Here is a 26,146-nt window from a genome sequence, read left to right as displayed (position 1 = left end):
AATGTGAACTTCTCCTTTGTGGAAGAACACAAACACAGATGTAAACAGCAGGTAACCACAGCCGTTCATTTTATACGACGCTCTAGCCTGCTCAGAGGAAGCGTTCACAGTTGGTGTCCTTGTTTGCACACAGATGTCTGCAGAATCTCAGCAATGTGAACCTTTGCAGGCCTTCGTGCACATGCAAAAGCAGAGAGAGAGTTATGTGTTTGTTTGTCTGGTCTCCCAGCACGTCCACACCATCACACATCCATAACAAACTCTGAGGTTATTTCTCCTCATTTTAATTCTTTAAACTGAGTCGTAAAGTGTGGGTTTTCTCTCTCTTGGGCCGTGGCTTTGTCTTTTCTTGCAGCGATTTCAGACGCTTCTTTAAATAACCACGACTCTGGCTGCCGTCATCAAACTTTAAACTGAAGCCATTTGGTTCAACACAGCGCATTCTGCATACATATTTTAATTTCACAGAGGAAATTAGACCTCTCTTTCAACGACATCATTATAATGTAGATGGCTTTGGTCTGAGGCAGAGCTCAGATGATTTCAGCTTAAGAAATTCATGCTTCTGTGACTTGTGCTTTAATTTACCAGCACGCTTTTAGTATTTATAATCATTTCATGTCATGTGATGATGTGAATAAGTCAGTGCTGCTTCAATAATCATTTACAGACAGTTTTTAAAGAAGGGCATCTGCAGCACATTGTAGCTCCCCCTATTTCACTTATATAAAAAAGCATTTTAACCTGCGTTCTTTTGAATGGTCAGCAGGGGGCTGTATAGAAGAAATACCTCAGAGTTTATGGTCCCAGTCTTTAGTTTTAAGTTTAACAGAATAAAACAGCACCCCTAAAGCATACTGAGCTTTATCATCCATCTGAATACGAATAATGAGCACAATTTACAAAATGAGCATCTTATTACATTAAATAAGACCTGGAGCTACCATTTAATACCACGATCCCATCATGAACATGTTTACTGAATACACAAGTCAAGTGTGAAGTGGGTAATTTTCCCACAGACCTCTATAGAATAAGAACCAGAGGTGCCACCCCCTGCTGGTCATTAGAAAAAATGCAGGTTTATAGATCCATGTGATCAAACCCTAATTCTTCATGAGCGCTGAGCTCGTCTGACCGACTGGGGTGTCTCCTTGTTTGAAGCTGTGTAACATTTCACTGGTTCAGCTCTGCGATTGTCTCACCTGCTGCTGCAGCCTCAGCCAGCGGGCAAACAGCGAGCGCCTGCAGAGCCGCGATGGCGTCCCTGAGTCCTTCCTCCTCCCTGTGGAGGTGCTGATTTCCTCCCAGCCTCTATCACCGCAGCTCCAGTTCACGCTGACGTTGGGAGGCTTCCCTGCTGGCCGGGCGTCCCTGCTGCTCAAACCTGCGTGGCAAACATGGAAACAAATACCTGTAGAAGTTTCCTCCTGAAAACACTGATTTTTTGTAAATTTGATGCACCCACTATCCAACCTGGACCTAATAATCTCGCTTCCAATATGATTATGCATATCATACAAACAAAGCTTCTGCTCAAATGGATTTTCTTTTGTTGCTGGAATCGCAAATATCTTGATTTGCATATTTAATTTTAATCTGCTCCCTCTGATTGAGGTGCACAGAGTTTATTTCAGGATCATTTCAGGCTGTGTTCCTCTTGATTGTTGAGTAGACGGGCTGGTTCTTACATTTCTGACAACAGGCTTCAGACATCTCTAAAACATCAGGCCAAGACTTGTTTGTTACATAAGTACAATATAAAATGTTACATTTAATGGCATCTGGTCAAATGAAATTTACTCCATACGTTCAAATTTTGGATAAGTGGAAGTAAATGGATGGATGCTACACGTTCAGTTTAAACCAAGAACAATTTCCCTAAAGATTTCAAATTCATATTTCAAATATTATGATGTCAGCAGAGGTGAAATCCCTAATATGATCATCTCAGACATGAACCTGTGGTTCCCATTAAACATCCGACTGGACTGAAGCCCAGACAAATAAGGATTATTTTGACCTGTGAATCATGCCAAGCTACCCTAGAGTCAAAAAATGAAAATACTGAAGAGTGAATGAGCATCACAAGACCCTGCTAACCTGTGTTTTTCTTAATATGACAACCTTTGATTGGTGATGGCATTTCAGATTTTAGTGCCTCTTATTGCTCACGGTAACTACTCGGCTTTTGCTTTTGTACTTTTCGTAGCATATTTAGTGCTATTAAGAACCCACTTCTGCACAGCTTCAGGACCTCCCCTAAGTGTCACAAGACCTGAGCTGTGGTTTCTGGCTCATTCATCATCATCATCATTTAAACTTACAGCCGAGCAGCAGCTGCTGTCGTCTGTAGGGGAAGGGGAGGTGTTTGATGGGCGCGAGGCGGCGTGCCATAGCTCTACCCAGGTGACCCGTGTGGCTGAGCGTGCCCACTGTTAGGCTCTGGAGGTAAACCGGCTCCACCAGGTGAGACAGGAGAGCCCCTTGGAGGCCCACGACGCTCCACCTGCAGAGGTAACCACACCACTGTGTTGGTGACACAAGTGAAAGCACAGCAGTAAAGAAACATAATGAATAAACTACACTGAGCCTTTAATATAACTCACTTTGCCAGTTTGTCTGTACATGACATGGTAACGAGAGGTTTACTCGGCGATAAGCCATCCCATTTCTGATTGGCTCTCCGTGCCGTGATGGGCAGCGTCCCCTCACCTCCCTTTACCTTCACCCTGAGGTGGCAGCGAAATCTCCTGCTGGGATCTGACACAAGAAGAAAGTATTTTACAGAAGCATCATCTCTGCTAAAGAAAAACATTTACAATCGTTAGTTTCACATCACGCAGTTTTTACTTCCTGTGTCATGAGCTTGTCCCACATGCAGGACACAAAGGCAGGGAGGATTAAAGGAGGGCGAGCTGTTTATTGTGGGCTGGAGGCTGGTTGCACAAAGGTGGAACATTAAGAACAAAATAGGAAAACAAAAACCTGGAAAACACACTAGTGCTAAACCATGGGGGCAGGGAAAGACCAGGGCAGGGAGAACTGAGAAAGGACAAGGGGAGACAGGGACAGTAGAGTGGAGAGAGCTGGGAAAACAACACACAGCTGAACTGAATCAGAGAAGATGAGACACAGGAAGCAAAACTAAACCGGGAAAGCACCGACACAAGAATTTAACGTAAGAGACTTGGCACAAAAGAAAAGCAACTAGCAATCAGGATCAGAACTAAGTATGCTAAATAGGACAAAATACTCAGCAATATAAGTGCGAAGTAAATCAAGCATCTCAAAGGAAATTAGAAAAACAAAACTTGGAAATGCTGGGTAAGCTGATTAGGACCATAACATCCTGTTTCCCTGTTTGATTGTGCGCCCTGCTCGCACTGCTTCCACCTTTCTCGTTTGATCTTTGCTGTTTGTTCCCACCTGTTAACACGATCTGTTTGTGTACCTGGGCTCGTTCAGCTGTCATTTCAGCCTGCAGTTCTGGTTCATATGGCATTTATTCCTAATTATCCACTCCCTGTATTTTCCCTGTGCTGTTGTTTTTCAGCCTTGATCTTTTATGCTTGAGACTTTTGAAGTGTTTTTAGTTTTCTTCTAGTTTTTGTTCATCATTCCTGTCTCCTGAAGCCCGGATCTGGATGCTTTAGATCTGATAACGCAACAGAATCAGCATCCAGATGATTTTCACATGTTTTTCCACTTTTTAAATTGATTTAATGGACCTTTAATGGGCTCCTGTAGGATCAAAACGATAATAAAAATCTTAAGTAAGTACAATTTTATTTGTATAGCACCTTTCAAGACAGAAATCACAAAGTGCTTCACAGAAAAACTAAAACAGAAAAACAGAAATCAACCAAAAGCAAGTTTAAAAAGATGGTTTTTAGCTGTTTTTTAAATGAAACCAATGAGTCCACAGATCTCAGGCTTAAAGGAAGGGAGTTCCAGAGTCTGGGGGCCACAGCTACAAACGCTCTATCGCCTTTTGAGTTCAGCCTTGTATGTTGGACGACCAGGAAGCCCTGATCACACGACCTCAGGGACCTGCTGGGGATGTACTGATTTAAAAGATCTCTGACATAGGTTGGTGCTTGTCTATGCAGAGCCCTGAATCTCAAAGTCAAAATCTTGAAGTGGAATCTGAATTTTATGGGGAGCCAGTGCAACTGGATCAGCAGAGGTGTAACGTGGGAGTATTTAGAAGATGTGGTCAGAAGCTTTGCAAATGATGCGCAGAGGCTTTACTTAAACAATCTAAATGTGTTCCTCTCACATGCAGCTGTGGTCTCGTAGGGGCAGTTGAGTCGAGCGTCTCCACACGGCGACGAGCTGACGTACATGTGGAAGTGGACGCCCTCCCGCAGCCGGAAGCCATCACCGCAGTTTTTATTTGGTATAAAGATCGACTGATTCTCGCTGTCCACTGGCTTGCTTCAGAGAGGAAACGATCAGACAGGAAAAACAACAAAACAAAAACACTATTTTACAACAAGGAGCAAAAAGGACGAAAACAATTTCATCTTTTTTTTGTGAAATAACACAGCAGCACACATAAATAATGAAAAAACTTAAAAATGTACATTTCTAATGGAAAAATACAGCTAGAAACTTACACAAAGTAATATTTTTTAACATTTCTAATGCAAATGAACACGAATGTAACACAAAAAGAGGCTAAACTAGGCTTAATAGCAAATATCACCCAAAACTGAACAAAATACATTTTTAAAAATGACCAGTAATCAGAGGGCCTGTGTATTTTGACCTCAAGCCCACATCGAAGACACAGATGTGGGCAGAGACAGACACACAGTAGTTTAATTCACCAGGTAATATGGATTAACCCTCGTCCTATAAACTAAAGCCTTAGTTCAGCACTAGGTTTAATCCAGGTCTTAGAAAACTGTGCAAAAAGACAAAATCCACATAAAACTGGACACAATGTTAAGCCTCATCTATCAAAAACATGAACATTTTATTGGAAAATGAATAAAAAATACTTAATAAGAAAATCTATCCAAAGTTTTCAGAATAGGTGTCATTTCCACTTCAGATCTGTGAACGATGAGATTTATTTATAATGCCATATTTAACTCAGCCAACCCTCCAACGCTGATATTTGACCAACCACTTTAAGGCCACAAAGAAAATCAGAGACTGCTAATCATACCAGAGGAGCAGCTCCAGCTGACTGTACAGGAATCGAACCAGCGCCCGTCGACTCACGACTTCAGCGTGGCAGTCGGTGAGCGTACAGCCACAGTCGCTCACACCACCCAAGTCCAAGCACTTCGTCCCTGTGGCCAGAGACACAACCTGTGCTGATCGAAGATCGAGTCCTGGAGGGAGAGAAATGAAGCATGTGGGAATTGACAGGCAGGATGATTGTGATTGGCTCTAATGGAAGGAGACTTCTGGCATGCTGCCGCTGAAACGGGCCATCTTATTTCACTCAGGGAACAGGAAAATGAGGCATTTCCTCTTTTCCTCCCCTCCGCCTGTGTCGGGTCATAACCGGAGCGTTAACAGGCTGAGACGGGCTAATGAAAAGTGTATGACTGAACAATCACTCCGTCGTCTCCAAGAGGGGCTGTTGTGCTTCTATCCGACCTCATCAAACATTCACAGGGCTGTCTCGCCTCTGATCCGGGGCGACTCTTTGATTGCTTTAAATGATGAGCCCAGACAAGTGGCAAAACATCCTGTTAGAAGATCGGACGCTGCTGCGTCTGCGTCAAATTTCAGACGACAAAAAGCCGAGTGAAACGATAACATGAAGCGAGCCAGAGAACAGAACCAGGACTGACTGATAACTGTGTCACTATGATGCAGGATTTCTGTGAAATAAAGAGCAATATTTTAAACTCACTGGGTGTTCGCCATGTCAGATCACAGCTCCTAAGGTCATAGATGTGAAGCTCCTATAGTCTCTGCATTAACAATCCCACCCTGTCTCAGATATTTGCACCAGACTGTCGCTGATCAGCATCAACAGCATCAGCAAAGCAACATAACCTACACACACCCCCCTCCCACTTAATTCTACACCACTTTGTATGAAGTCCATCACCGAATTATAATCTAATAAACAGAAATAAAATGTTTACAAGGATAAAGGTGAAATGGCATCAGACGGGGCTTAAAAGCAAGAGATAGAGAAAATTAAAAAGTGGAAGAGAAGTAAAATAAAATCAGATATTATAATAATTAACGATCTTTAATAATTAAGGAGGAGATGTGAAGCAGTTATAAAGAACAATTTAGGAATAACTCTGGACTTGTAATTTGTTCTTTTAAATTTAGAGAGACTAATTTCAGGCTGGAGGATGGAGGAGACGACGAGGCACAAATTAGAGAAAAGAGCAAAGCCCAAAGTGCTTTTTTGTGACTTAAGTGGGAGTGTGTAAAGTACGAATGTAGATGATGTATGACTCCTTCAGATAATGAAAAACAAAGCCTACACAGGATGCCCTATGGGTGCATGCCTCTTTTCTTTTCAAAGATACCTGATGAAGAAAGCACGCTAGTGTGATGAATGACAACAAAGATTACATGATGCTGCTGTTCACTGGGCTAAATACCAAAGTTCAATGAATTGCTTTACAAAAACATTTTCTACTGATAACAGATCAGCATGTAAGGAATGATATGTGATCACGTTACTTTGGACCTCTGACCTCTTCTTCATGGTCGAATTCGGTCATACTTTTTGACCATCATACCGCCAGCACTCACCTCTGGTCATCACGATCCCTGCCAGCACCTTGTGTCGGGCGTGCGAGGTAGAGGAACAGCTGTCTGCGAGCGCTGTGTATTTCTCTCTCACCAAGTGGAAGATTGACTCTGCAAAGAACTACAGAAGAAGAAAACGGAGGATACAAACTGAAAGTGTGATTTTGTTGAAGATCACGAGATGCTTCATTATTCAGAGGATACTGTTGCCTGTTAGTCTTTGTTTTAAGCTTTAGGAATGTAACCATGTAATACACTGTTACAACGGAAGCACTAAAACCCTTTTTTTTATCTTTTAGTGACATAAAGTGGTCTACCTTGCTTGTCTTTCCTTTTTATCACTGGCTATTGGCCAGATTGTGACAACTCGCTAACTGTAGCACAAAGCAAATAAATGTGTTTGTTCAGGCAGCTGTTCTCCACATCTGTGCAAACACAGTGAAACTGTCCTCATCCCAGCATGACAAGAAAGGATACACCAGCCAGAGAGCACACACAGCAATGGATAACTTTGCATGCTGTGATTCATTATGTCAATGAACAGCTACAGTAAAACACTCAAGGGAAAACTCTGCCCTCTAGTGGCGAAAGTTTTAGTTTAGTTTTGCTTGTAAATACAAAAAGTACCTTTAGCTGATGAAGTGTTGCGCAGATGATCAAATAACTATGGGACTGTTAAAACTGTATTTTTTATTTTATATATAATGAATAAATGATTTGTGATTCATACATTTTTGCAGTATTTTTACCATTTTTGTTGATAAAACTTGTTCTATTCATCAAATACCCACAGATATTAACAGTTTTTAATGCTCCTTCACTTTGTCTGAAAAGTTGGCTGGGTAAACTTGTGTTAATGCCATATTCCCCAACACTACGAGCGCATGAGCTCGTCTGAAAATCCGACAGTTTGTCAGCGATGGCCGAGAGTTTTCTATCAATTAACTCCCCCAGTTTTCGAAGGAAGAGGTGTCACAATCCCAAAATATCTCTTATTGTTTGATATTTCAGGCCTGTCACTCTTTTGAGAGGCACCTGGAGGTTACAGTAAGGTAAAGGAACAGCATCAAAACAACAGGAGGTTTAAACTAAACAGCAGCCCTGCTCAATGTCCTTCTATTTACCGTCTGCTGAATATTTGCAGGATAAGAGACTGCCCAGCACATCAGTCTGTTCCCTCAGTTTGGGGACAGCAGATTAAATATTTGACTGTCTGAATTGAGCCTTGAAGTAACTGCTAATAATTCATATTATGGTAAATTCAGATGTGATTGGAGGTAAACTATACTTCCACTGACTGTCTGGACTTTAAAATATTTATTCTAGTCTGTTGTGGGAAGATTTGAATGTTGGATTTTACCAAAGGTGGAGTTTTTAGAAATATCACTAGGAAACAGTTTGTTACTTACACTCAGAATAATATTTTTTCTGTTGCAAGATTTACATTTGAAGATCCGATTTGTGTACTTTATTATGGAATTTATCAGAATGAGAATACTTTATTCATCCCACAGTAGGAATAGTAAATAACCAGTTAGCTAAAAAAAAAACCCAAAAACCTAACTTGTGTAAATTTCTCTGCTTTTTCAAAACAAACAAAAAAATCTATATTTATTGGATCAGATCTGGCTGAAGCTCACGATGACGTTCAGAGCTCAGAGAATAAACCTTTAAATAAAATCTTTTAATGGACAATCAAGCAACAATAAACTGAAAGAAAACAGCAGTCTGATAAAGTCAAGTGAAAGCTCTGCTGATAATGACCCACACTCCTCAGATCAGTCAGAGCAATGATAAGAGGATGAACTGAGCTGCTGAATCAAAGCCAGTGGATCATGCTAAGCTATGCTATTAGAAACTAAGGAGAAGTATTGGGGAACTGGAAAGGAGAAGAACAGGCCCCCTTTAAAAAGAAAGTGTCACACTTTAATGTCTTTTTTATATTTCTAACCATATAAACTTCCAGTAATGCTAACCCAGCATGTTCTCAACGACCACCTTTTAAAGGTTCAAACTATTCTGTGGTCTGAGCGAGCTTATTTTGAGTGAAACTCTCAAGCTCAACATTTTCTGGATGACAGCGGCACAAGGTCGTGTGTAATGAGTGTGTTAAACAATTATCTGTTGGATTATTATGCTCTTCACACCGCCTTCCTGCTCCACCTCTATCTCCTTGCTCCGCTGCCGCTCCTCCTTCATCCCTAATGTGCTGTAATAATGTTCATTAATGCGTCACGCCGTCTGACAGACAGCTCATATTGAAGCGAAGGAGGGAGGGCTGATGCTAAATGATGGGAAATAAAAATTCCACACAAAGAGGAGGAGGAGGAGGGAGGATTTGGCAAATTGTTCACTTATTGGTGTATCAGCATACAGCCATGTAAAAGTGCTTTTTGTTCAAAATCAAAGCATCTGAATCCCCTTTTTCACCCAAAATGTTGCCATTGCACCCACCTGTCAGTGGATCCTCTCATCAAACCTCCCTCAGGCTTCAATGAAGTATGTACATGTCTGTCTTTCTCCATTATCATTTGCATATTTCAACAACTGTGTAAAAGGGTTTATGCCCAGTCACTCCCTTCATCTCCCCGGAGTCGATCCGAGGAGACGAGTCGCCTTGTATTCATAAAACACGGCAGCACGACAGTAAAAGACGTCGGGGACAATTCTCCGCGGCTCTGAGACATAATGAAGCTGTTTAGATGCTGCAGAGGAGTGTGCAGGACACCATCCAGCTCTCAGGCCTCAGGACATGATGGCCATGCTGATGTGCAGCACACTCCATTTGGTAGCATACGGTGCACCTCACACCCATTTATCCAGACTGCTTCGAACAATGGCAAATGCTAAAGAGAAGAGGGAGAAATTCAGTGTCACGACTTGAAGCTGACAGTTTCAAAGTGAGGACCCACAGGATGTAAGAGGAGAACGATGTTGCAGTTTGTTAACGTTTAGTCACCTCAATATAAAAATGGTGGGCACAGAACAAACATCTGGGGGACAGCTTTGTTGTCTCTGACCATCTTCTAACTCCATCTTTGATGTGATGTTTTCCTTTTTCATGTCATGTGTGTTTCTGTCACTGTGGTTTTCCTCATTCAGGATCTCAGTTTAGAAGTTATGTTTAGTGATTTTAACAGGACTTTATGTTTTAAGGATTCGGGTTTTGTGCCTTGTGTCACAGGCTGGGTCTCCGACCCAGCACTCTGAGTTTTCTTTGTATTTTTTGATATGTTATTAGTTTTTGTGTTATTTCCTATTTTGCCTTTAGTTTAGGCAGTTATTGGTTATTGTTCCTGGGTTTTCTATGTTTTGGGGTTTGGTATTTATTCATCACGTATTAGGTCTGTTAAGTTGTGTTGTCATGTTTAGTTTTAGTATTTCCCGTTTTATTCTGACAATGTCATGTGTTCTCTGTTAATTGTATTTAGCTTTTCTCTCCTGGTCCTGTCATTAGGTTTATGGCTGTCAGCTGTTTCCCCATATGTTTCCACTTCCCCTGATCACCTCATGTCTGTATTTAAGCCTTTTGTTTTCTTCATGCCATTGTCGGGTCGTCTGTTTATTCTGCCCTAGTTCTAGCCTGGTTCTGTTTATTTTGACCTCGGTCTTAGTTATGGTTTTCATCTGTTATTCATCATTAGTCTTAGTCATAGTATTTGCTGGTTATTTTCCATCACAGTCATAGTTTAGGTTTTGGTCTCAGTACCGTTTAGTGTTTTGTTTCTTAGTGTTTTGTCAGTTTACTTTGGTTTACTCCTGCCGTCATCTAATAAAGGATCACTTTTCTGCTCAAACTGTCAACTACTCGTCATCATCTGCTTTTGGGTCCTGTTTCCACACAGCCCTAACTTGGTATTTGGTTTCATGTGTTTTGGTTTTTCTTCCCACCCCAGTCGTCTCTTGTTGTCTTCATCCTCATGATTACATGGTTAGTCATTTGTCTCTTGTGCTTTTCCGTTGGGTTGACTTCCTTTGTTACTGTCTTAATTACTTTCAGCTGTGCCTTGTTACCCTGGTGTTTCCACTTCCCTCGTGTTTTCTCTTGCTTGTTGTAATGGGGAAAGTGAAACGTGTCACATCTTGGTACTGTTGTGAAACAAAGACACAAACAAGTGTTGCACAACTGTAAACAACACCAGATCAATACTGGTTTTATGTTATTATGATCAGGGTTGGAGAAATCTGCACACAGAGACGTAAGAACAGAGAAATTGCTGTTTATTGTATATGTGTTTTGTTTGCAGTCCCCCTTTTTCCGCCCTCGTTATCTGATTGGATTGACTCTCCTTTTGGATTCCCTAGAGGAGCTGCAGTTTTGGGCACATCTGCATTGGCTTCATTTTTCAGCTTTGGATGCTGCATCTTGATTTGCTCCCAGTTTTTGTCAGTTTATCTCTTTACCTTCAAAATCCTGTGTTTTCTTTAAAAAATAATAATTTCAGTTACTATTCAGTTATTATTTTCATGCCAGTCTGCTTCAGTTTTTATCTGCATTTGTGTCTAATCAACAAAGATCACCGGAAAGGTGAGGAAAAAGGCAGATTTAGAGAGTGTGATGTCTTTGTATTTTCAACATTTTACATTATTTTATTATTCGGAATGACAGGTGATATAAAGGTAAGGGCTAGGGGGGCCTTAGCCAATGCCACATGGTGGGAAAAGAGATGCGACCACTGCGTTTGCAACAACACCTGAACATCTATTGCCTTTAACACTGAATGAAATCAGATATCATCATGGGCACATATGAGGTGCTGTATGTATGGGATATGTAATATTATATAAAAACTCCAATGAGAAGACTACATAACAGGTTATGAGCAGTCATGCAGTCATGCATGGGACAGAAAGATGTAAATTCATGTATATTGTGATAGCCACAGTGCTCATGTTTGCCTATTGGAGTCTTTTTTTAACTTTTACCTGGTCATTTTGCATCTCTTTGCATTTTTTATTGCTGTTTAAATGGTAAGTATAGCGCTTTACTAGTCCCTAAGGACCCCAAAGCGCTTTACACATCCAGTCATCCACACATTCACACACTGGTGATGGTAAGCTACATTGTAGCCACAGCCACCCACTGATTGATGACTGACTGACTTTTAGCTGGGGCTCGGGTCCACGTGCTCCCCGATCCTTTTTGGGTCTGCTCAGGTAGGTGACTCGAAGCTCAATACAGTTTTTCATCCATGTAAGCAGGACATGTTTTCGAAAATCAACTCATTAAAATTTGTTTATTTACTCATTACAGATGACCTGAGTGAAACTATTCCCCCACTTCTTTCCATATACAACTCCTTTTTTATTCCTCCACTTATAAAAGGAGAGTAGAGGTAAAATACTCACCTGAGGTAGCTGATTTTTGGCCCTGCTGTCCTGCAGGCCCATGAAGGTCCTCTCTGGTCCCAGACTTATGTTGTAAAGAGACTGTAGGGCAGTTGCTGCTGCTCTGGCCTTGGCCAGTCTTTTACTGGGGGCACACCCTTCAAACACCCGCCCCTCCAACCTGACCACCATAACAAAAGTCTTCATCGGCCTGCCAGGAACTCTCTCAGTCAGGCACATGTACCTGAGCCCCGGTCGCAGCTCATTGAGCAGTGCTACTGGACTGAGGTCCTCTAACAGTGAGGTGGTGACTGCTCGTCTTTTTGGATTTGTAGAGGACACCAAGTCCAGTGTTAGACGAACAAGTCTTCTGTGGTTGTAAATGCTGGAGAAGACCTCCTTTTTTGCTGCGTTGCAGTGGAGTAGATCACAGTTCCGAAGCACCGACGGCTCAAACTCTTTGAAAAATCCGTTGGGAATATCCACTTTATCTGCTGTGAAGTCCACAGGTGTGCTGGTGAAGTTCCCCATGGTGGCATGAGCCTGGGAGGCGTTTGGGAACTGAATGAATGACTGGAGAGCCTGCTCTGCAGCCCTCATCTTGGCCTGTTTTTTAGTTGGTCCTCGGCCCTCGAAGTGGAAGCCGTTTACCTCCACGGCTACAGAAAACACCGGTGCGTGCAGCGGGCCAGTCTTTGATGTGATATCATACTGCAGGCCTGGTCGTAGCTCATTCAGGTGCACCAGTGCGTTCTTCTGAGTCACACCCCAAGCTGCTCTTTTACAGGTCGAGTGGCTTTGGTAGAGCAGCTGGTCTTTTCCGTCCACCAGCGGCTGCTTCCTCTTCAAAGCTCTTTGTCCATTTCTGGGGAAAGTTGTGCAAAAAGTTGATGGGTGATACTTTCTAAGGAGGTCACGCTCCACCTGGCATTTGTCATCCTGATTCTCCTTCACCTCCAAACTGCTGGTACCTGTTTACGAGATCAAAGTGTTCGCAGTGAGAAATCCTGTCCTGCTTTATTGTACATGAAAATCATCAGCATTCTCGCACAGCCGCATGATTAAAACATTTTAACTGGACTCTAAAACTAAGCCAAGTAAACCCTATGATTCAAAAGCTCATAGGACCAACTTTTGAGGGAATAACTTGTTTTCTGAGACTTCATCAGTCTCTCACATCGATGTTGAGGTGATTTGGTCAACTCTTCTTTAAAGCGTTGCATCAGTTCATTGAGGTTTTTGGACATTCATTAATGCACAGCTCTTTTAAGGTCCCGTGACAACCTTTCAGTCAGGTTGAGGACTTTGACTCGGCCATTGCAACACAATGATTCTTTTATTTTTCAGCTTGTATCCCAAATCATCCCTCCTTCGCCACTTGTTGTTTGTGCTGATATAGTTTTTGTGGTTCATGCCAAATCCAGAACTCAAACATCTCCACTTTGGTTTCATCTGTCCATGGAAAGGACAGTTAATGCCAAATACGCTAATATTTACCAGGCGTAAGATTTTTTTTTTAGCTACCTAGTTACCATTTTAGTTTAGTTTGTTAGCATGCTAACATTTCCAATAAAGTCTAAACAGAGACTAAATCTGAAGTGCACACATCCATTGTGTCTCCATGTACTTAAGTCATGGGTGTACTTAAACCATTCAGGTACATAAAGAGTTTGTGTCAGCAAATGATTGTTGTGCAATCATCTGTGTAAAGCCAGAGTTTGTACTTTACGTCTTCTGTCATGTTTATATTGTTATATTTCTGAAAGCTCACATTAAACATGGCCACATTTTTTTTTATGACTAAGCTTTTAATAAAGGCTTTACTTTTTTTTTTTCAGAACAAAAAAAAGGGAAAACAACAACAACAAAAAAAGCCCAACAACAACAACAACAAAACAAGCAGTCGACTGAAAATCACAGCTTTTTCTACAAAGCTGTTCTGGCAGTGAAAACATAACATTGTATTCATGAATTGACAACACGTCTACAGATGTATGAGCACCCTAGGAGAGGCATACAGAAGTGTATATAGTGAGGAGGCACAAACAGAAAAAAAAGGAACCCATACTAATTTTGGACAGATTTCAACCACTTGTACCATCTTGTAGTATAAGTTAGGGCTGGGCTATATCATACCGTTCACGGTAATACCGGTGTAATTTTGGGCAACGATAAGAAAATGAAATATCGCGATAGAATATGGGTAAAACGCGCGTGCGCAGTGCCTTTGTTTACATACGCACATGGCGGCGACGGAGAATGAGAAGAGCGAAAGCGGATTGTTGAATGAAACAGATGAAGCAGAATTGGTTTGTAAAAATGCTGCAACTTCAGTGGTGGGGAACTGGTTTAGCTTTCATCCGTCAGATACACAACAAAGCACTATTTTTGGTAGAGCATGCTAGCGGGCCGTCGTTATTACCGTGTTTTTTGGAAAATACGGCGCACTTAAAATCAATCCTTTGATTTTTCTGAAAGTCGACAGTGCACCTTATAATCCCGTGTGCCTTATGTATGAATTCTGGTGGTGTTTACTGACCTCGAAACGATCTTATGTGCTACACGGCGCCCGAAAATCTGTTGCACCGCTTGATGGATTGTCGGAGCATTACGGCTATCGTAGGCAGGAGCCTCGGGGAGTGATATGTACTGCGCTTCAACATAATATTACCATATTGTGTGTGTATAACCTCTTTTTAAGTTTTGTGGATATTATACATGGTTATGCTGAGGATATGTCGGCCAGTTTCCACTGGAAATGCCTTTTGGTTAAACTGTCAGCGAGGAATTTGCATTTGCACTGTTAATTTTTTATATAACTTTAATGCACTTAAAAAAGCTGCTTGTGTAAGTGAAAATACATTGATTTTTTGGGGGGTTTTTTTTGCACTAATAAAGTTGAGGAGTTGTAAAGTATTTTGTCTAGTGTCAATTATATCGTCAGTTATATCGTTATCGCAAATTTTCGAATGTATATCGTGATAAATATTTTTGGTCATATCACCCTGCTCTAGTATAAGTATTAGCTTGCAACCTTAACAAAAAGGTAAGTTTTTCCATTTTATGAATGTCCTCAACAACCTTCAACCAGTCGCCCAGAACAGGGGGTCAGTACAGAGCCACTTACCAGTACTTGCTTTTTTTGCAGCAGCAGTAAGAATCTTCAGGAGATATTTGTCATTGCTTGTTCATTCTTTGGGTAAGTCTCCTAAATAAAATGTTATGACGGACCGTTGTTTTGATTTAAAGCCTATAGTCTGTTCTATCTTTGATATAACATCTTCCCAAAATGTAGAAAGTTTTCGAAACAACCAGAATATGTGGGTGTGGTTTGCAGCAATTTCCCCACAGCTCGTCCAGCAAAAGGAACTTCCACCTATTTGTTGTTTTGGCATCATGAAAAATCGTACCAACTAAATTCTTGCCAGTAGGCAGAGGATGAGGTTGAAGTGGCAGTCTCACACATATTGTCCCATTGGCCAAAGTTTTTAAATAATAAACCCGGCATACATACAGACGTCCCTGTGAGCTCAGGCTTCAGACTACACACTGAGATTCAGACATTATGTTACTCCTGGTTCTTCATGATGCCAACATGAGAGCATATATTTCTACAGGCATCTCTGGAAACACAGCTCTCAACTCTCTCCTATCTGCTGTTCAGATCTTGTGGTTATGAGGGGCAGCCAATCAACATAAAACCAGCTTAGACAGAAGATGAACTGAGGGGCCCAGCGAGAAAGTACAAATAATTATTAATTTGTATTGTTAATTCAAAGCTATTCTATTAGAGACGAAGGAAATGGAGATGTGGCAATGGGCATATTAGGTCCCTTTAAATTATTATAATTCATACTGACCGTACTATATTTGTAGCACTCACAGTAATGGCTGCTGAGGCACAAAATTATTTTTTGGCAGGAAAAGAGTCACTGGGATTCCTGTGACTGTAGGTAATGGTTGCACTGGTCTACTTTGGATGAGCATTTGTGCTAAAAAGTCAGTGCAACGGAATGATTCGTCCATCCAACAAAGTCTGCAAACATTTTAATATCAGAACATTTCATAAAGAGAAATTTGGAACAATGCATTTGTTTAATGACCGACAGGCTTATGCTGCAGTCCATGAAGCCAGCATGCTGCTAACATGGCTGAGAGTGTAATGTAGGCTGATACAACATCTGTGTTTGTAAAATAGCCACATAAACTGCCTGCAGTTCAAATGTTAGATATGTACCACATTAAAATAATGGATGTAGAGCAAGTTGTGTGCAGTAAGAGGAGGGACGGCATTTACTTGAACTGTCTGCATCCTCAGCTGATGATGCTTCAGTATCCCAGTGTTTTATGGGGCTTATGAAGGTTGACGGCGTGCTGCTGCATCCTGAAAAACACAATGAAAAAGACTTGAGGTCATTTTCATCTTATATAAATTTTCATCTAAATGGAAATATACAGTGTGTCCTCTGACATTTTGTGTTTGTGAAGTGTTGTGAAGTGTCAGTGTTGTGATTCTGAATGATTCTGATGCTTAGTTTTATATTCGGCCTGAACTGCAGAAGAAATTAAATGGACTGAGGTAAACACATAGACGGTGATAGTGAAAATCTGCTGCAGGAAGCCATGAACGCCATTAGAGTTCCCACTGAATGAAAACAAACAGAAAGGTGGCTCAGAGCCAGCCGGGGTAATTGAAAGGTGTCTGTGATAAGGACGGAGGCTTTCACACAAGAAGCATCATGGGCTTTAAACTAAATGAACAGCTTTGTATTATTAACCCAGTCACAGAGATTTTAAACTGAGCACAAAATCTTTTCCAAAGGCTGGCGAGTGGCTCAAAGTGTGATCGACTGAAAGGCTGCCCACGTGTGTCCAGGTTTTACCCAGCCTCTACCCTACGACAGTTTTCCAAATTAATTATATTAATAAGTAAAAATGAATAAGATTACGGCAAGCATATTCACCCACATCCTTTCTTACTTATAAGGGTATATTGAAAGTAACATTTCCTGGAAATCACTTACTTTTTTCAAGATGATTTGAAAATAAAGAAACTAGTAAGAAAAAGGTGATAAAAAAAATTACGGTGGCCCTTAGAGGACAAATGGACTGCAATTTAAGAAAACGCCAACAATAAGAAAAATCACACAAAACACAACGGATATGGGAAAAATGACAACGGAAATAGGAAAAAACACAAGGAGAAGTGTTTCTGGTCAGACAATAACCCGACGGACCAGTTGCAGGCACCCAAAACATGGTAGGCGTGTTTTATCATGATTCATATAATACTGATGACAGATTTTTAGGCAAATAGTTAGGCTAAAACACGAGAACCCCCCCCCAAAATATAAATATTTCTGCTGGTGGTGGCCACCGAACATTGCTCTCTCCCTTTTCCTCCTGAAGGTTTTTCGGCTGTTTTTATTTTTGCTTCTGTCCTTGTCACTGCTGGTAGTATGGGACAATATTATCAAGAAACCAACCACAGGAATGAAGCTTTTCCCAAAAATGTGATTCTGTTAATCTGGACGTAATGTTTTCAGAAATGTTTCAATACACATCCAAGCGACTTCTTCGGTCACCTCACAAACAACGGACCTCACAGCCCATTGTTCATTCAGTGGGCTCGTTTCAGTCATTATGCAAATGTGCTGTTTATAAGGTTGAGAAACCTGCAGTCAGCTGAGACTGAAGAAGGCTTAACTTAAAAAGCTTAATTTCTTTGCATGCATAAAGAAATTAAGCTTTCTAATCCAAACCTGGTAATTTTATGTGATCTGAAACTTAAACAGCTTAAATAAAACTGACAGCACAAAAATTTCTGCTGTATGGATTTCCAACTGTAGTGTCAGCTGCCACCACTGCTTTAAGACTGATGGTCAAAATCACCAGCACACCCAGTCTCTCTGTTATTTTGCAAAAACCCCATGATATCATTGAGCCGCTGTGAGCAGGGTTTGAACCTGCGCAGGGAGACCCTATTGGATTTCAAGTCCAACGCCTTAACCACTCGGCCATCACAGCTGCAAAGTGTAGTGGAAAGTGTGCAGACTTACCATATACACTTAAGGAAAACTGGCACAAATGTCTAGTTTGAGAAGGATGATGGTCCTGTGCTATCTGGGAGATGGTGAAAAAGTTATATATCATTATATACATATATGTGGGGATGTAACAGCGGTGCAGTCGTGACCACTGTTGCCTCACATGAAGAAGATTCACATGCGCTCCCTGTGTCTGTGTGGTTCTTCTCTTCAGGTGCTCTGGGTTCCTCCCACAGTCCAGACATGCTTGTTAGTTGAAATGGTGATTCTAAATTAGGTGTGAAAATCAGTGTGAATGCTTCTCTCTCTCTCTGTGTTAGTCCTGTGACAGACTGCTGACCTGTCCAGTGTGTACCTCACCTGTTGCCCCATGACAGCTGGGATAGGCTCCTGTGACCCTAATTTGGATAAGTGGAAGAAAACGGATGGATGGATAGTAAATGAGCACTTTTCCCCGTGAACCTTTTTTTTTTTTCTTTGTCAATCTTATAATCTGTACTGCTGGTGGATATAATGATATTTCTGCTTTTAGTGGCTATTATCGCTCATGGTAACTTATATCTACAATATCCCTCACACACATGCCATTTGGGGGAGTCTTCAGTAACTGCAGTTATTAATCGTTTCCAAAATGGTATAGCTATACCCCGTCAGCATGTGGAGTTTAATTCTTAAACTTATTGTGTTTTCCCTTCGTTTATGTCCATCCATCCTCTTCTCCTTACACACACACACACACACACACACACACACACACACATATATATATATATATATATATATATATATATATATATATATATATATATATATATATATATATATATATATATATATATGTATATATATGTGTGTGTGTGTGTGTTACATGTTATTACTTATTTTCATGTGTTTCATTGGCCACAGTAACGGCTCATTTTTTCTTTGATTCAGTTTTCCCTCCTGTGCTTTTGGGTCCACAACACACCGGCATCGGCCGTAACAAGTTGTTTTTGGGGCTTGGTACCCAATTTTGGAGAGTGGGGATGCCTGACAGGAGCTTGTGGTACTGAGGCAGGTTACTGGCAGATTCCAACATGGATTTTAAAATGCACAATCCTCTGTAAAGCTCTCACACCTTACTTTCTATATGCAGCCCTTTCCTCTCTACTCCATCTCCACTACAACTTCCACTTGTTTTGTTTTTGGAGTTTGGCTTCAGGAAAAAAACCCACCATAATAGATCACCTGCTGATCCCTGTTGGTCCCCAAACCAGTGACCCCATTTATTCCCATTTATCTGATGCACAAGTACCATTTGAGAGTTTTTATTTTGTAGCATTTCTTGTTAGAATACATTCACATAAACACTGAAATATGAGCAGCAGCAGCAATTATACTGTTCATAAGCTATTAATGAATTCCTGTTAAACTATAACTATTATGGATCAACATTAAACTAGTCTGCAGTTTTATTACATGCCATTTTTCACTTTTAAGGCTTCCTGAAATGAAAAATTATTTTTTAAAAACCAATATTATGAGCTGAACATGGCTGCAAATTACAGAGAATCATATGAAATTAGTTGTGCTCCATGCAAGTAAAAGTGGTGTCAATTTCACCATTAAACTGAGATATTTCTTTTGAGAACAAAGTAATATTAAAGAAGCTAGAGTCAGATTAAATATGCAACTTTTCTGACTTCTTTGTGGGTAATTTTACTGCTTATTTTCCTAATTTTTACCCCAAGTGACTGCTGATTCTGGAGGGCACTGCAAAGCAAACTAAAAGTCATTAGAATAATGAAGAGTGCACACTAAACTATTGTGCATTAACCTTCCACCTTTCAGTTATATTAGGCGTGTGATGCCATTAAGTGGTGGGATGATATGAATGAGAGCCGTGAGATGGGATGTGAACGTAATGATGTGAGTCCTGTGCTTCTGAAGGCAGGTGGAGGCTGGAGGTGTTTTAATGACCTGCATCATCACAGCTAATGGGACCATTTATTTTCAGACAAAAAAAGAAGTTAATAACTGTTTTTCTTTGCGTCGTATCTACTGAGCTCTCGCGTCTTCCCACACTTGCTGCCATTTTCACGTTTTTCATCATCTTTCACTTGACATCCTCTGATATAGACACAAAAACACACCCTCGCTAGTCCACAAAGCCCTTCATTAACTCACACCCATTTGTGAATGAAATAGTAGACTTTCCACTTGATTTAAATAGAGGTTATCCAAGTTGCAATGTGACAAACTGTCTGCTTAATCTACCTCTAAAGTTTTACATGAACAGATCTACACGATGGTGTTGTGCAGCTTGAGCTTTGCAAAACAGGTGAGCAGATTTTAGAGAGCATGTGCATGTAGCAAAGAACAAATTGGTGAATAACTGGAGGGGATTGGTGCTGGGTAGGGGTGCACGGAAGTCTTTGTCATCCAACTTAATTATGTCAAAAAAGTGTTTGCAGTACAAACTATGATTTTTTTACATGAAGACAAAGGAGCAGTCATACCAAAGTGATAAAAAAGTGATAATGCACTTGAGCAGCAACAATAAGACAACCCCACAGTTCTTCTCGTGGCCGCCTGAGGCTGGATCCAAAGGAGAGTCAGTCGCTATAGATTGTACAAAAGTGCACAAAACCTTCCTTAGTGTATATATCATTGTATACCGGTATGCAGATGTGTTGAGGTCGACCTATCAAATATTGGGGCCGCACATCACCGGTGTTATAATCCAGCTGATTTCTGTACCTCGCTTTAGCCTCTCAGCCACCACAGGTTTTTCTGTCCTTGCATTCTTTGAGGTAAATTCATCAGTGGGTGCAGAAAGTGCAAAAGAAAATGCTGATGTTAGTCGTTCAGATGATTGCTGCCTGCACGCAAAAGGCCATAATGTTCTGGAAGATGCAGAACAGCAGAGGGAAAAAAAGAGAGAGAGCAGGAAGCTTGCGTGGCTTCGTATTGCACACTGCTTGTGTTTATCAAAGCTTAAGAAGGGAAGTTTCTCCATTCAGCCGGTGTTAATGAACCTTATTTAATAGAATAATGAAATTAGGCATGGCAGGGGGGAAGCAAGAAGCACCCGCTCACTGTCCGGTTTGTGTGTGTGGGCTGACAGCTGTGGATAATCTCATTTGCTAAGCATAATTAATGGCAAGTGGTTTCATTTACTTGTAATGTGGACTGTCTTTTCTCAAGGGCAAAGAAATATGAAAACTTTTTGGATTAATTTTCCTATCGACTGACTCGGTATAAGGAAGGAAATTTGTAAGAGTAGATTTTTTTCTTATTTTATTAAAGCTCCTGCTCCTTTCTTACTTTTATACTTTATTGTCTTTAATGAGCCTCAGTACAAATATAAAAGAGGAAAAAAGGCTGGTCTTTCTTTTATGAGACAGTAAGTATGCCATTCTTGGCCAGGACTTCAGGGCTGTGGTTGTTCTGCTGTTAGGGTTTCCGGCTTGAACTTTTGTTGGGTTTCACTGCACGGGTTTGAATCCTGTTCCCAGTGGCTAAAGTTAAAATAATAATATTTATAACAGGCAACACTTTCTAAAGCCATGATTACCGGTGAGCACTGTGCCAGAAAAAAACATGTTAATAGCTGGAAGGTTTGAGAAAAAACTTGAAATTTTGACTTAAGATGTTGTTTTTTCAGTAGTGGAGACACCTTCAATACATGCAATGCATGGGTGACCTTTAGGCTGATAGGAATGCAGCATGAAATGGTGAGCTTCTAACAAAATCCAGTTTAGTTGCATCAGTAGAAGTTTGTTTGCACGATGTGACCTCCAGATGTCCTCCTGATGCAGCAAGGAAAGAAAAAGCAGTCGTGCATTGAAGATTTTGGTCCAGGCTCTACAGCCTACATTCATCAACTATGCTACCACTGAGTGAAAATAGAGAAAATCCTGGACTCAACCATTTTCACCAGATAATCCTCCTTTCTGACTTACAGAATGATAAAACTTTACTAACCTGACTTCATTTTCATTCAGTATGGCCTGAAACTATGACCATAAATGCATCAGCTGTCTTCTAAAGTCCCAGAGAAAAAAGGTAGAAGCTACACCCACACTTTATGCTATTTATCTGTCCTACCCTCATTTTTTACTCTAAACAGCAGAACTAGTCTGTATTATCTTTCATCTGTGTTTTGCTAGCAGACATTAAAGTAATGATCCATTACAACTGCATGTGCCATTTGTCACATTGGAGCAGTTAAATAAACTGACATATATCATTGTTTTTTTAGATTTCCTCACAAGTTGCCTTTACATGCAACATTCAAGCGCAGGTTACGGCGCTGGACTGGAAGCTCAGTGAGGGAATGTAGGTCCAAATCAATGGACCTGCATGGAGACAACATGTGACTTTGTAACCAATCAAATGTGCAAGCTGTTTCAAAAGTATGTTAATCATTATACTGTATTTATTAATTATATTATTGTAATCACCAATATATTTTTTATGTTTCTGTAATTTTTAATAGTAAAATTTAATTATTGTTGTTATTCATGAATTATCAAATGTACTATTTCACAAAACAAAGAAAAAAAAAATAGAAAAGCACTTTGTTATTTTTGATTAAGATGATAATTTGAGTAAGTTATTTGTAATAACTGTAACTGTAATGTAAGTAAGTTATTTACTTACATTCGTGAACAGAAAAGTTTGTTTTAGTGGTTCAGTGTACCGGCTGAAGTTTAATTTAATATGAGATGTTTTAACCGAAGCAGCGCAGTCTTGAGTTTTGGTGCTGGGGCTAAAGTTGTGATAACTGTCACTGTCCTTTAAAATGCTGAAGAGTTTGCAGTTCTTTTATTATCCAGTAGAAAAAGAGCGCTTCTACAGATTCCAGTGTTGCCTAAGATTAGTTTTGATGTCTCTTTCTATGTTTCTTAAGATGGAAAGAGACTGTTTGCGTCTTTGAACGATGAAATGGATTTCAAAATGCTCCTCCTTAAAATCCCACCAATGTTCATTTTAGAGTTTGTTTATAGGAGATAAGAGAAGGTGTGCACAGTAGAGCTGAGCTCAAACATGACCTAATTCATTGCTCATTACAAGAAGAAACACTATAGAGTTGAGAAAAAATTAGATTTTCAAAGTAGAAAAAAATCCTTTTTATCTACCTGTGAGGAAAATCTGCTGTGATAACGCCTCCAGCTTTGATCAGCTCTCCGTTCATGTGTGGGCGGGCTGAGAGAGCAAACTGCTGACAGCATGTTCCAATGAGCTAAACATTTGCACACAACGCGCGCTGTTCACACAGATGCACACAAACACACGTCCCACACATACTCCTACAAAGTTACAGAAAAACAGCGATTAACGCACCAAAGTGAATGACAAACGTAGCACGGCGCTGTTGTCCACCAGCAGGTGAGTCACTGTGGTCAAAGTCTCTGTACAGTTCGTCACAGGGTTAAACAGCCATCTGCCTCTGAAGGCTCGAGCACACTGCGATTTCACTTCAGTGTGCGACGTCGATCTAAAAACCTGTAGGACGTTACGTTTGATGGATACAGAATTGGAAACTAGACGTTTGATGATATTACACATCATCATCATTATCCAAATGAGCTACGTCTTAATCAGCATGTCTCACGCTGCGTTTTGATTGGGTCGTTAGTAGATATAACCACGACCAAACATATCATCACAATCTTTTCAGGCTGTATTTGTAGATGCCTGAACTTAAAGCCAAAGATCTTTTTGACAAGTATGGCTGTTGGTGCACTACTTGCTTAAGGTTGCACCACTGGTCTGGACTTTTACTCAGTCAGTGCAGCACCTTCTTTCTTTTTTCAGCCATTCTGTTGCAGATTTGCTGCTGTGCTTGTGATCACTGTGCTGTTGCATGACTCAATTTTGGCCACGTTTTGACTGTCAGACAGATGGCTTCTCATGTGACTTTGGTATACAGAAGAGTTCATGTTTGCCTCAAAAACTGCAAGTCCAGATCATCACCCCTCCAAGGTCTAGCACAGTATTGCACATTGTCTGTGCAAAAGGGTTAGGTGGTTTGTTTAAATGCAGCTTTGCAAACCTAAGCTGTGCTGTGAAAAAGGTGAGATTCAGGTGGAGACAATGCAAAGAGACAAGTGAAAAAATTCACTGCAGAAATCAGTGGAAATGATTTAGTTGGTGGTGTCACAATACATGCAAAAACTAAAGCAAAGAAGCAAAAGGAAGCAGCTGTGATGGCCGAGTGGTTAAGGTGTTGGACTTGAAATCCAATGGGATCTTCCCGCGCAGGTTCAAATCCTGCTCACAGCGAAGCGCTTCTTTTTGGCACCATGTCCAGATTAACCCACGTACCCATGAGGTAGTGGGAAGCTGTGGTTCAGACACAGTATGTGTTGTCTTGTCACATTAACTAAGAAATCTAAAATCTAACTGGCCCCAAATAAAAATGTGTTGTCAAATCAGAATAACCATTTGAGGCTTCCTTGTGGGAACAAAGGGGTGAAGATACAGTGTTTCCTCCTCAGTAAATTATTTTAAATAGTTAAAAATGCAATGAAAACTTTTGGTATTATTAGATGTAAAACTACCAGTTTTCACATTTTGAAAAAAAAAGTGCACCACTGTGTCTTGATGTGTGCTCAATTATCCAGGTAAATAAATCCAAGACCATCTATGTAAAAGACCATCTCTGAACTGATGAGGGGGCCTAAGGGTACATCTTTCACCATCTTGCAGCTGTGAACTCTGTGAATGGTACTCATGGCTATTGATCAATGGTCATGACAGTTTGCATATTAATAATCAAGCAGCGGACCTCACAGCCCATTGTTCATTCAGTGGGCTGGTTTCAGTCATTGTGCAACTGTACTGTTTATAAGATTGGGGAAACCTGCAGTCAGCTGAGACTGAAGAAGTCACTTGGATGAGCGATGAAACGTTTCTCCCACTGCAAACGCTACATCCAGATGAACAGAATCAACTTTTTGGGATGTGCACCACTGTGATTAACTTTGTGGTTCTCCAACTGTGGGGCGAGGCCCACTGTGGGTGAGACATGGAGTCACTGCAGGTGACGGAGAACCAGGTGAAAAATATGAAAATATAAAGTTGAATTAATTTTTTAAGGAAAATAAACTGTAGCTGTTTCTTGATGCTATTGCTCTGACATTTGTTCAAATAAGACTCATGACAGAAACAATAAAAACTGGGTTTTGGGGCATTAACATTTTGTGGCTTCTGCAGTAAAAGTAATGTCTTTACTTTTACCCCCTAAAAGAATTAAACACACACAGTTACAGTTGTATCCAGACTGCTCTGTGTTAGCTTCATTAGTCAAGTCAAGTCAAGTGGCTTTATTATCATTCCAACCATGTGCAGCGGTACAGCACACAGTGAAACAACACAACGTTCCTCCAAGACCATGGTGCTACATATGACATATAACAAACAATCAACACAGGACTAGATAAAGTGCAAGTGTGCAAAAATTGCAAAAAATCAAAACAAAGAGAGTGCAACACCAGACAGAACAGAGCGATACAGACACAACAGTGCAACAGAAATGTGCAAAACACTGAGTATTGTGCAAAAAGTCACTTGGTGTCTGAAGGTATATGTGTGTGTGTGTCAGTCCAGTACCTCACAGTTCTTTGGTTTGGGAATTTTCTGACTGGTTCTTGATCTCATCCTTCTCACTCGAATTTAAGAAATCCTGGTGAGTACACCAAGCGTCAAATCTCCATTAAAAATGATAAACACATCTACAAAATCCAGATAAAATGCTTTTGGACCCTTTCTGCATATTTTCACTGATGATATTGAGGCAGTCAAGAAGAGCAGAAAGCACAAAGACAGTTTAAAATCTTTATCTAAAGTTTAATAAATAGCAGCAAGCTGACTGCATTTTTCCAAATGTATTGTGCTGGCTTTCAAACCCATTTTTCCATTTTGTCTAATTAAAACATTGCAGCTAAGTGTTTGCGATTTCACCACAGATCCATGTCAGATACCATTTTCTTCCCCACACAGCGAGAACAGGCTGCAAAGCTTCTCTCCGGCCTAAGTTTAGT

The 26,146-nt window shown here is 40.6% G+C and overlaps 1 protein-coding gene and 2 non-coding genes across 4 annotated transcripts in view; 1 reads left to right on the top strand and 2 right to left on the bottom strand.

Annotated features, from left to right (window-relative positions):
• Positions 1-192: 192 nt before the first annotated feature.
• Positions 193-26,146, bottom strand: part of LOC113011056 (double-stranded RNA-specific editase B2-like) — a 34,236-nt gene continuing 8,282 nt past the window's right edge. The window contains exons 2-9 of one of the 2 annotated variants that reach the window (XM_026150423.1): positions 16,367-16,453; positions 12,091-13,040; positions 6,745-6,862; positions 5,180-5,348; positions 4,283-4,440; positions 2,610-2,763; positions 2,328-2,509; positions 193-1,387 (exon numbers count right to left, since the gene is read on the bottom strand). In XM_026150423.1, coding sequence (XP_026006208.1) covers positions 1,185-1,387; positions 2,328-2,509; positions 2,610-2,763; positions 4,283-4,440; positions 5,180-5,348; positions 6,745-6,862; positions 12,091-13,040; positions 16,367-16,453 — 2,021 coding nt within the window. In that variant the 3' untranslated portion in view covers positions 193-1,184. The remainder of the gene's footprint in view (positions 1,388-2,327; positions 2,510-2,609; positions 2,764-4,282; positions 4,441-5,179; positions 5,349-6,744; positions 6,863-12,090; positions 13,041-16,366; positions 16,454-26,146) is intronic. The other variant, XM_026150424.1, reaches the window with a different exon arrangement.
• On the bottom strand, positions 18,015-18,096 carry trnas-uga (transfer RNA serine (anticodon UGA)). The gene has a single exon. It is a non-coding gene; the product is annotated as a tRNA-Ser (tRNA).
• Positions 24,305-24,386, top strand: trnas-uga (transfer RNA serine (anticodon UGA)). Its single transcript has one exon. It is a non-coding gene; the product is annotated as a tRNA-Ser (tRNA).

This window comes from Astatotilapia calliptera, chromosome 18, assembly GCF_900246225.1.
Source record: "Astatotilapia calliptera chromosome 18, fAstCal1.2, whole genome shotgun sequence".
Classification (NCBI taxonomy): domain Eukaryota; kingdom Metazoa; phylum Chordata; class Actinopteri; order Cichliformes; family Cichlidae; genus Astatotilapia; species Astatotilapia calliptera.
Note: the sequence above shows the minus strand (reverse complement) of the source record. Positions and strands in the feature narration are given on the sequence as shown.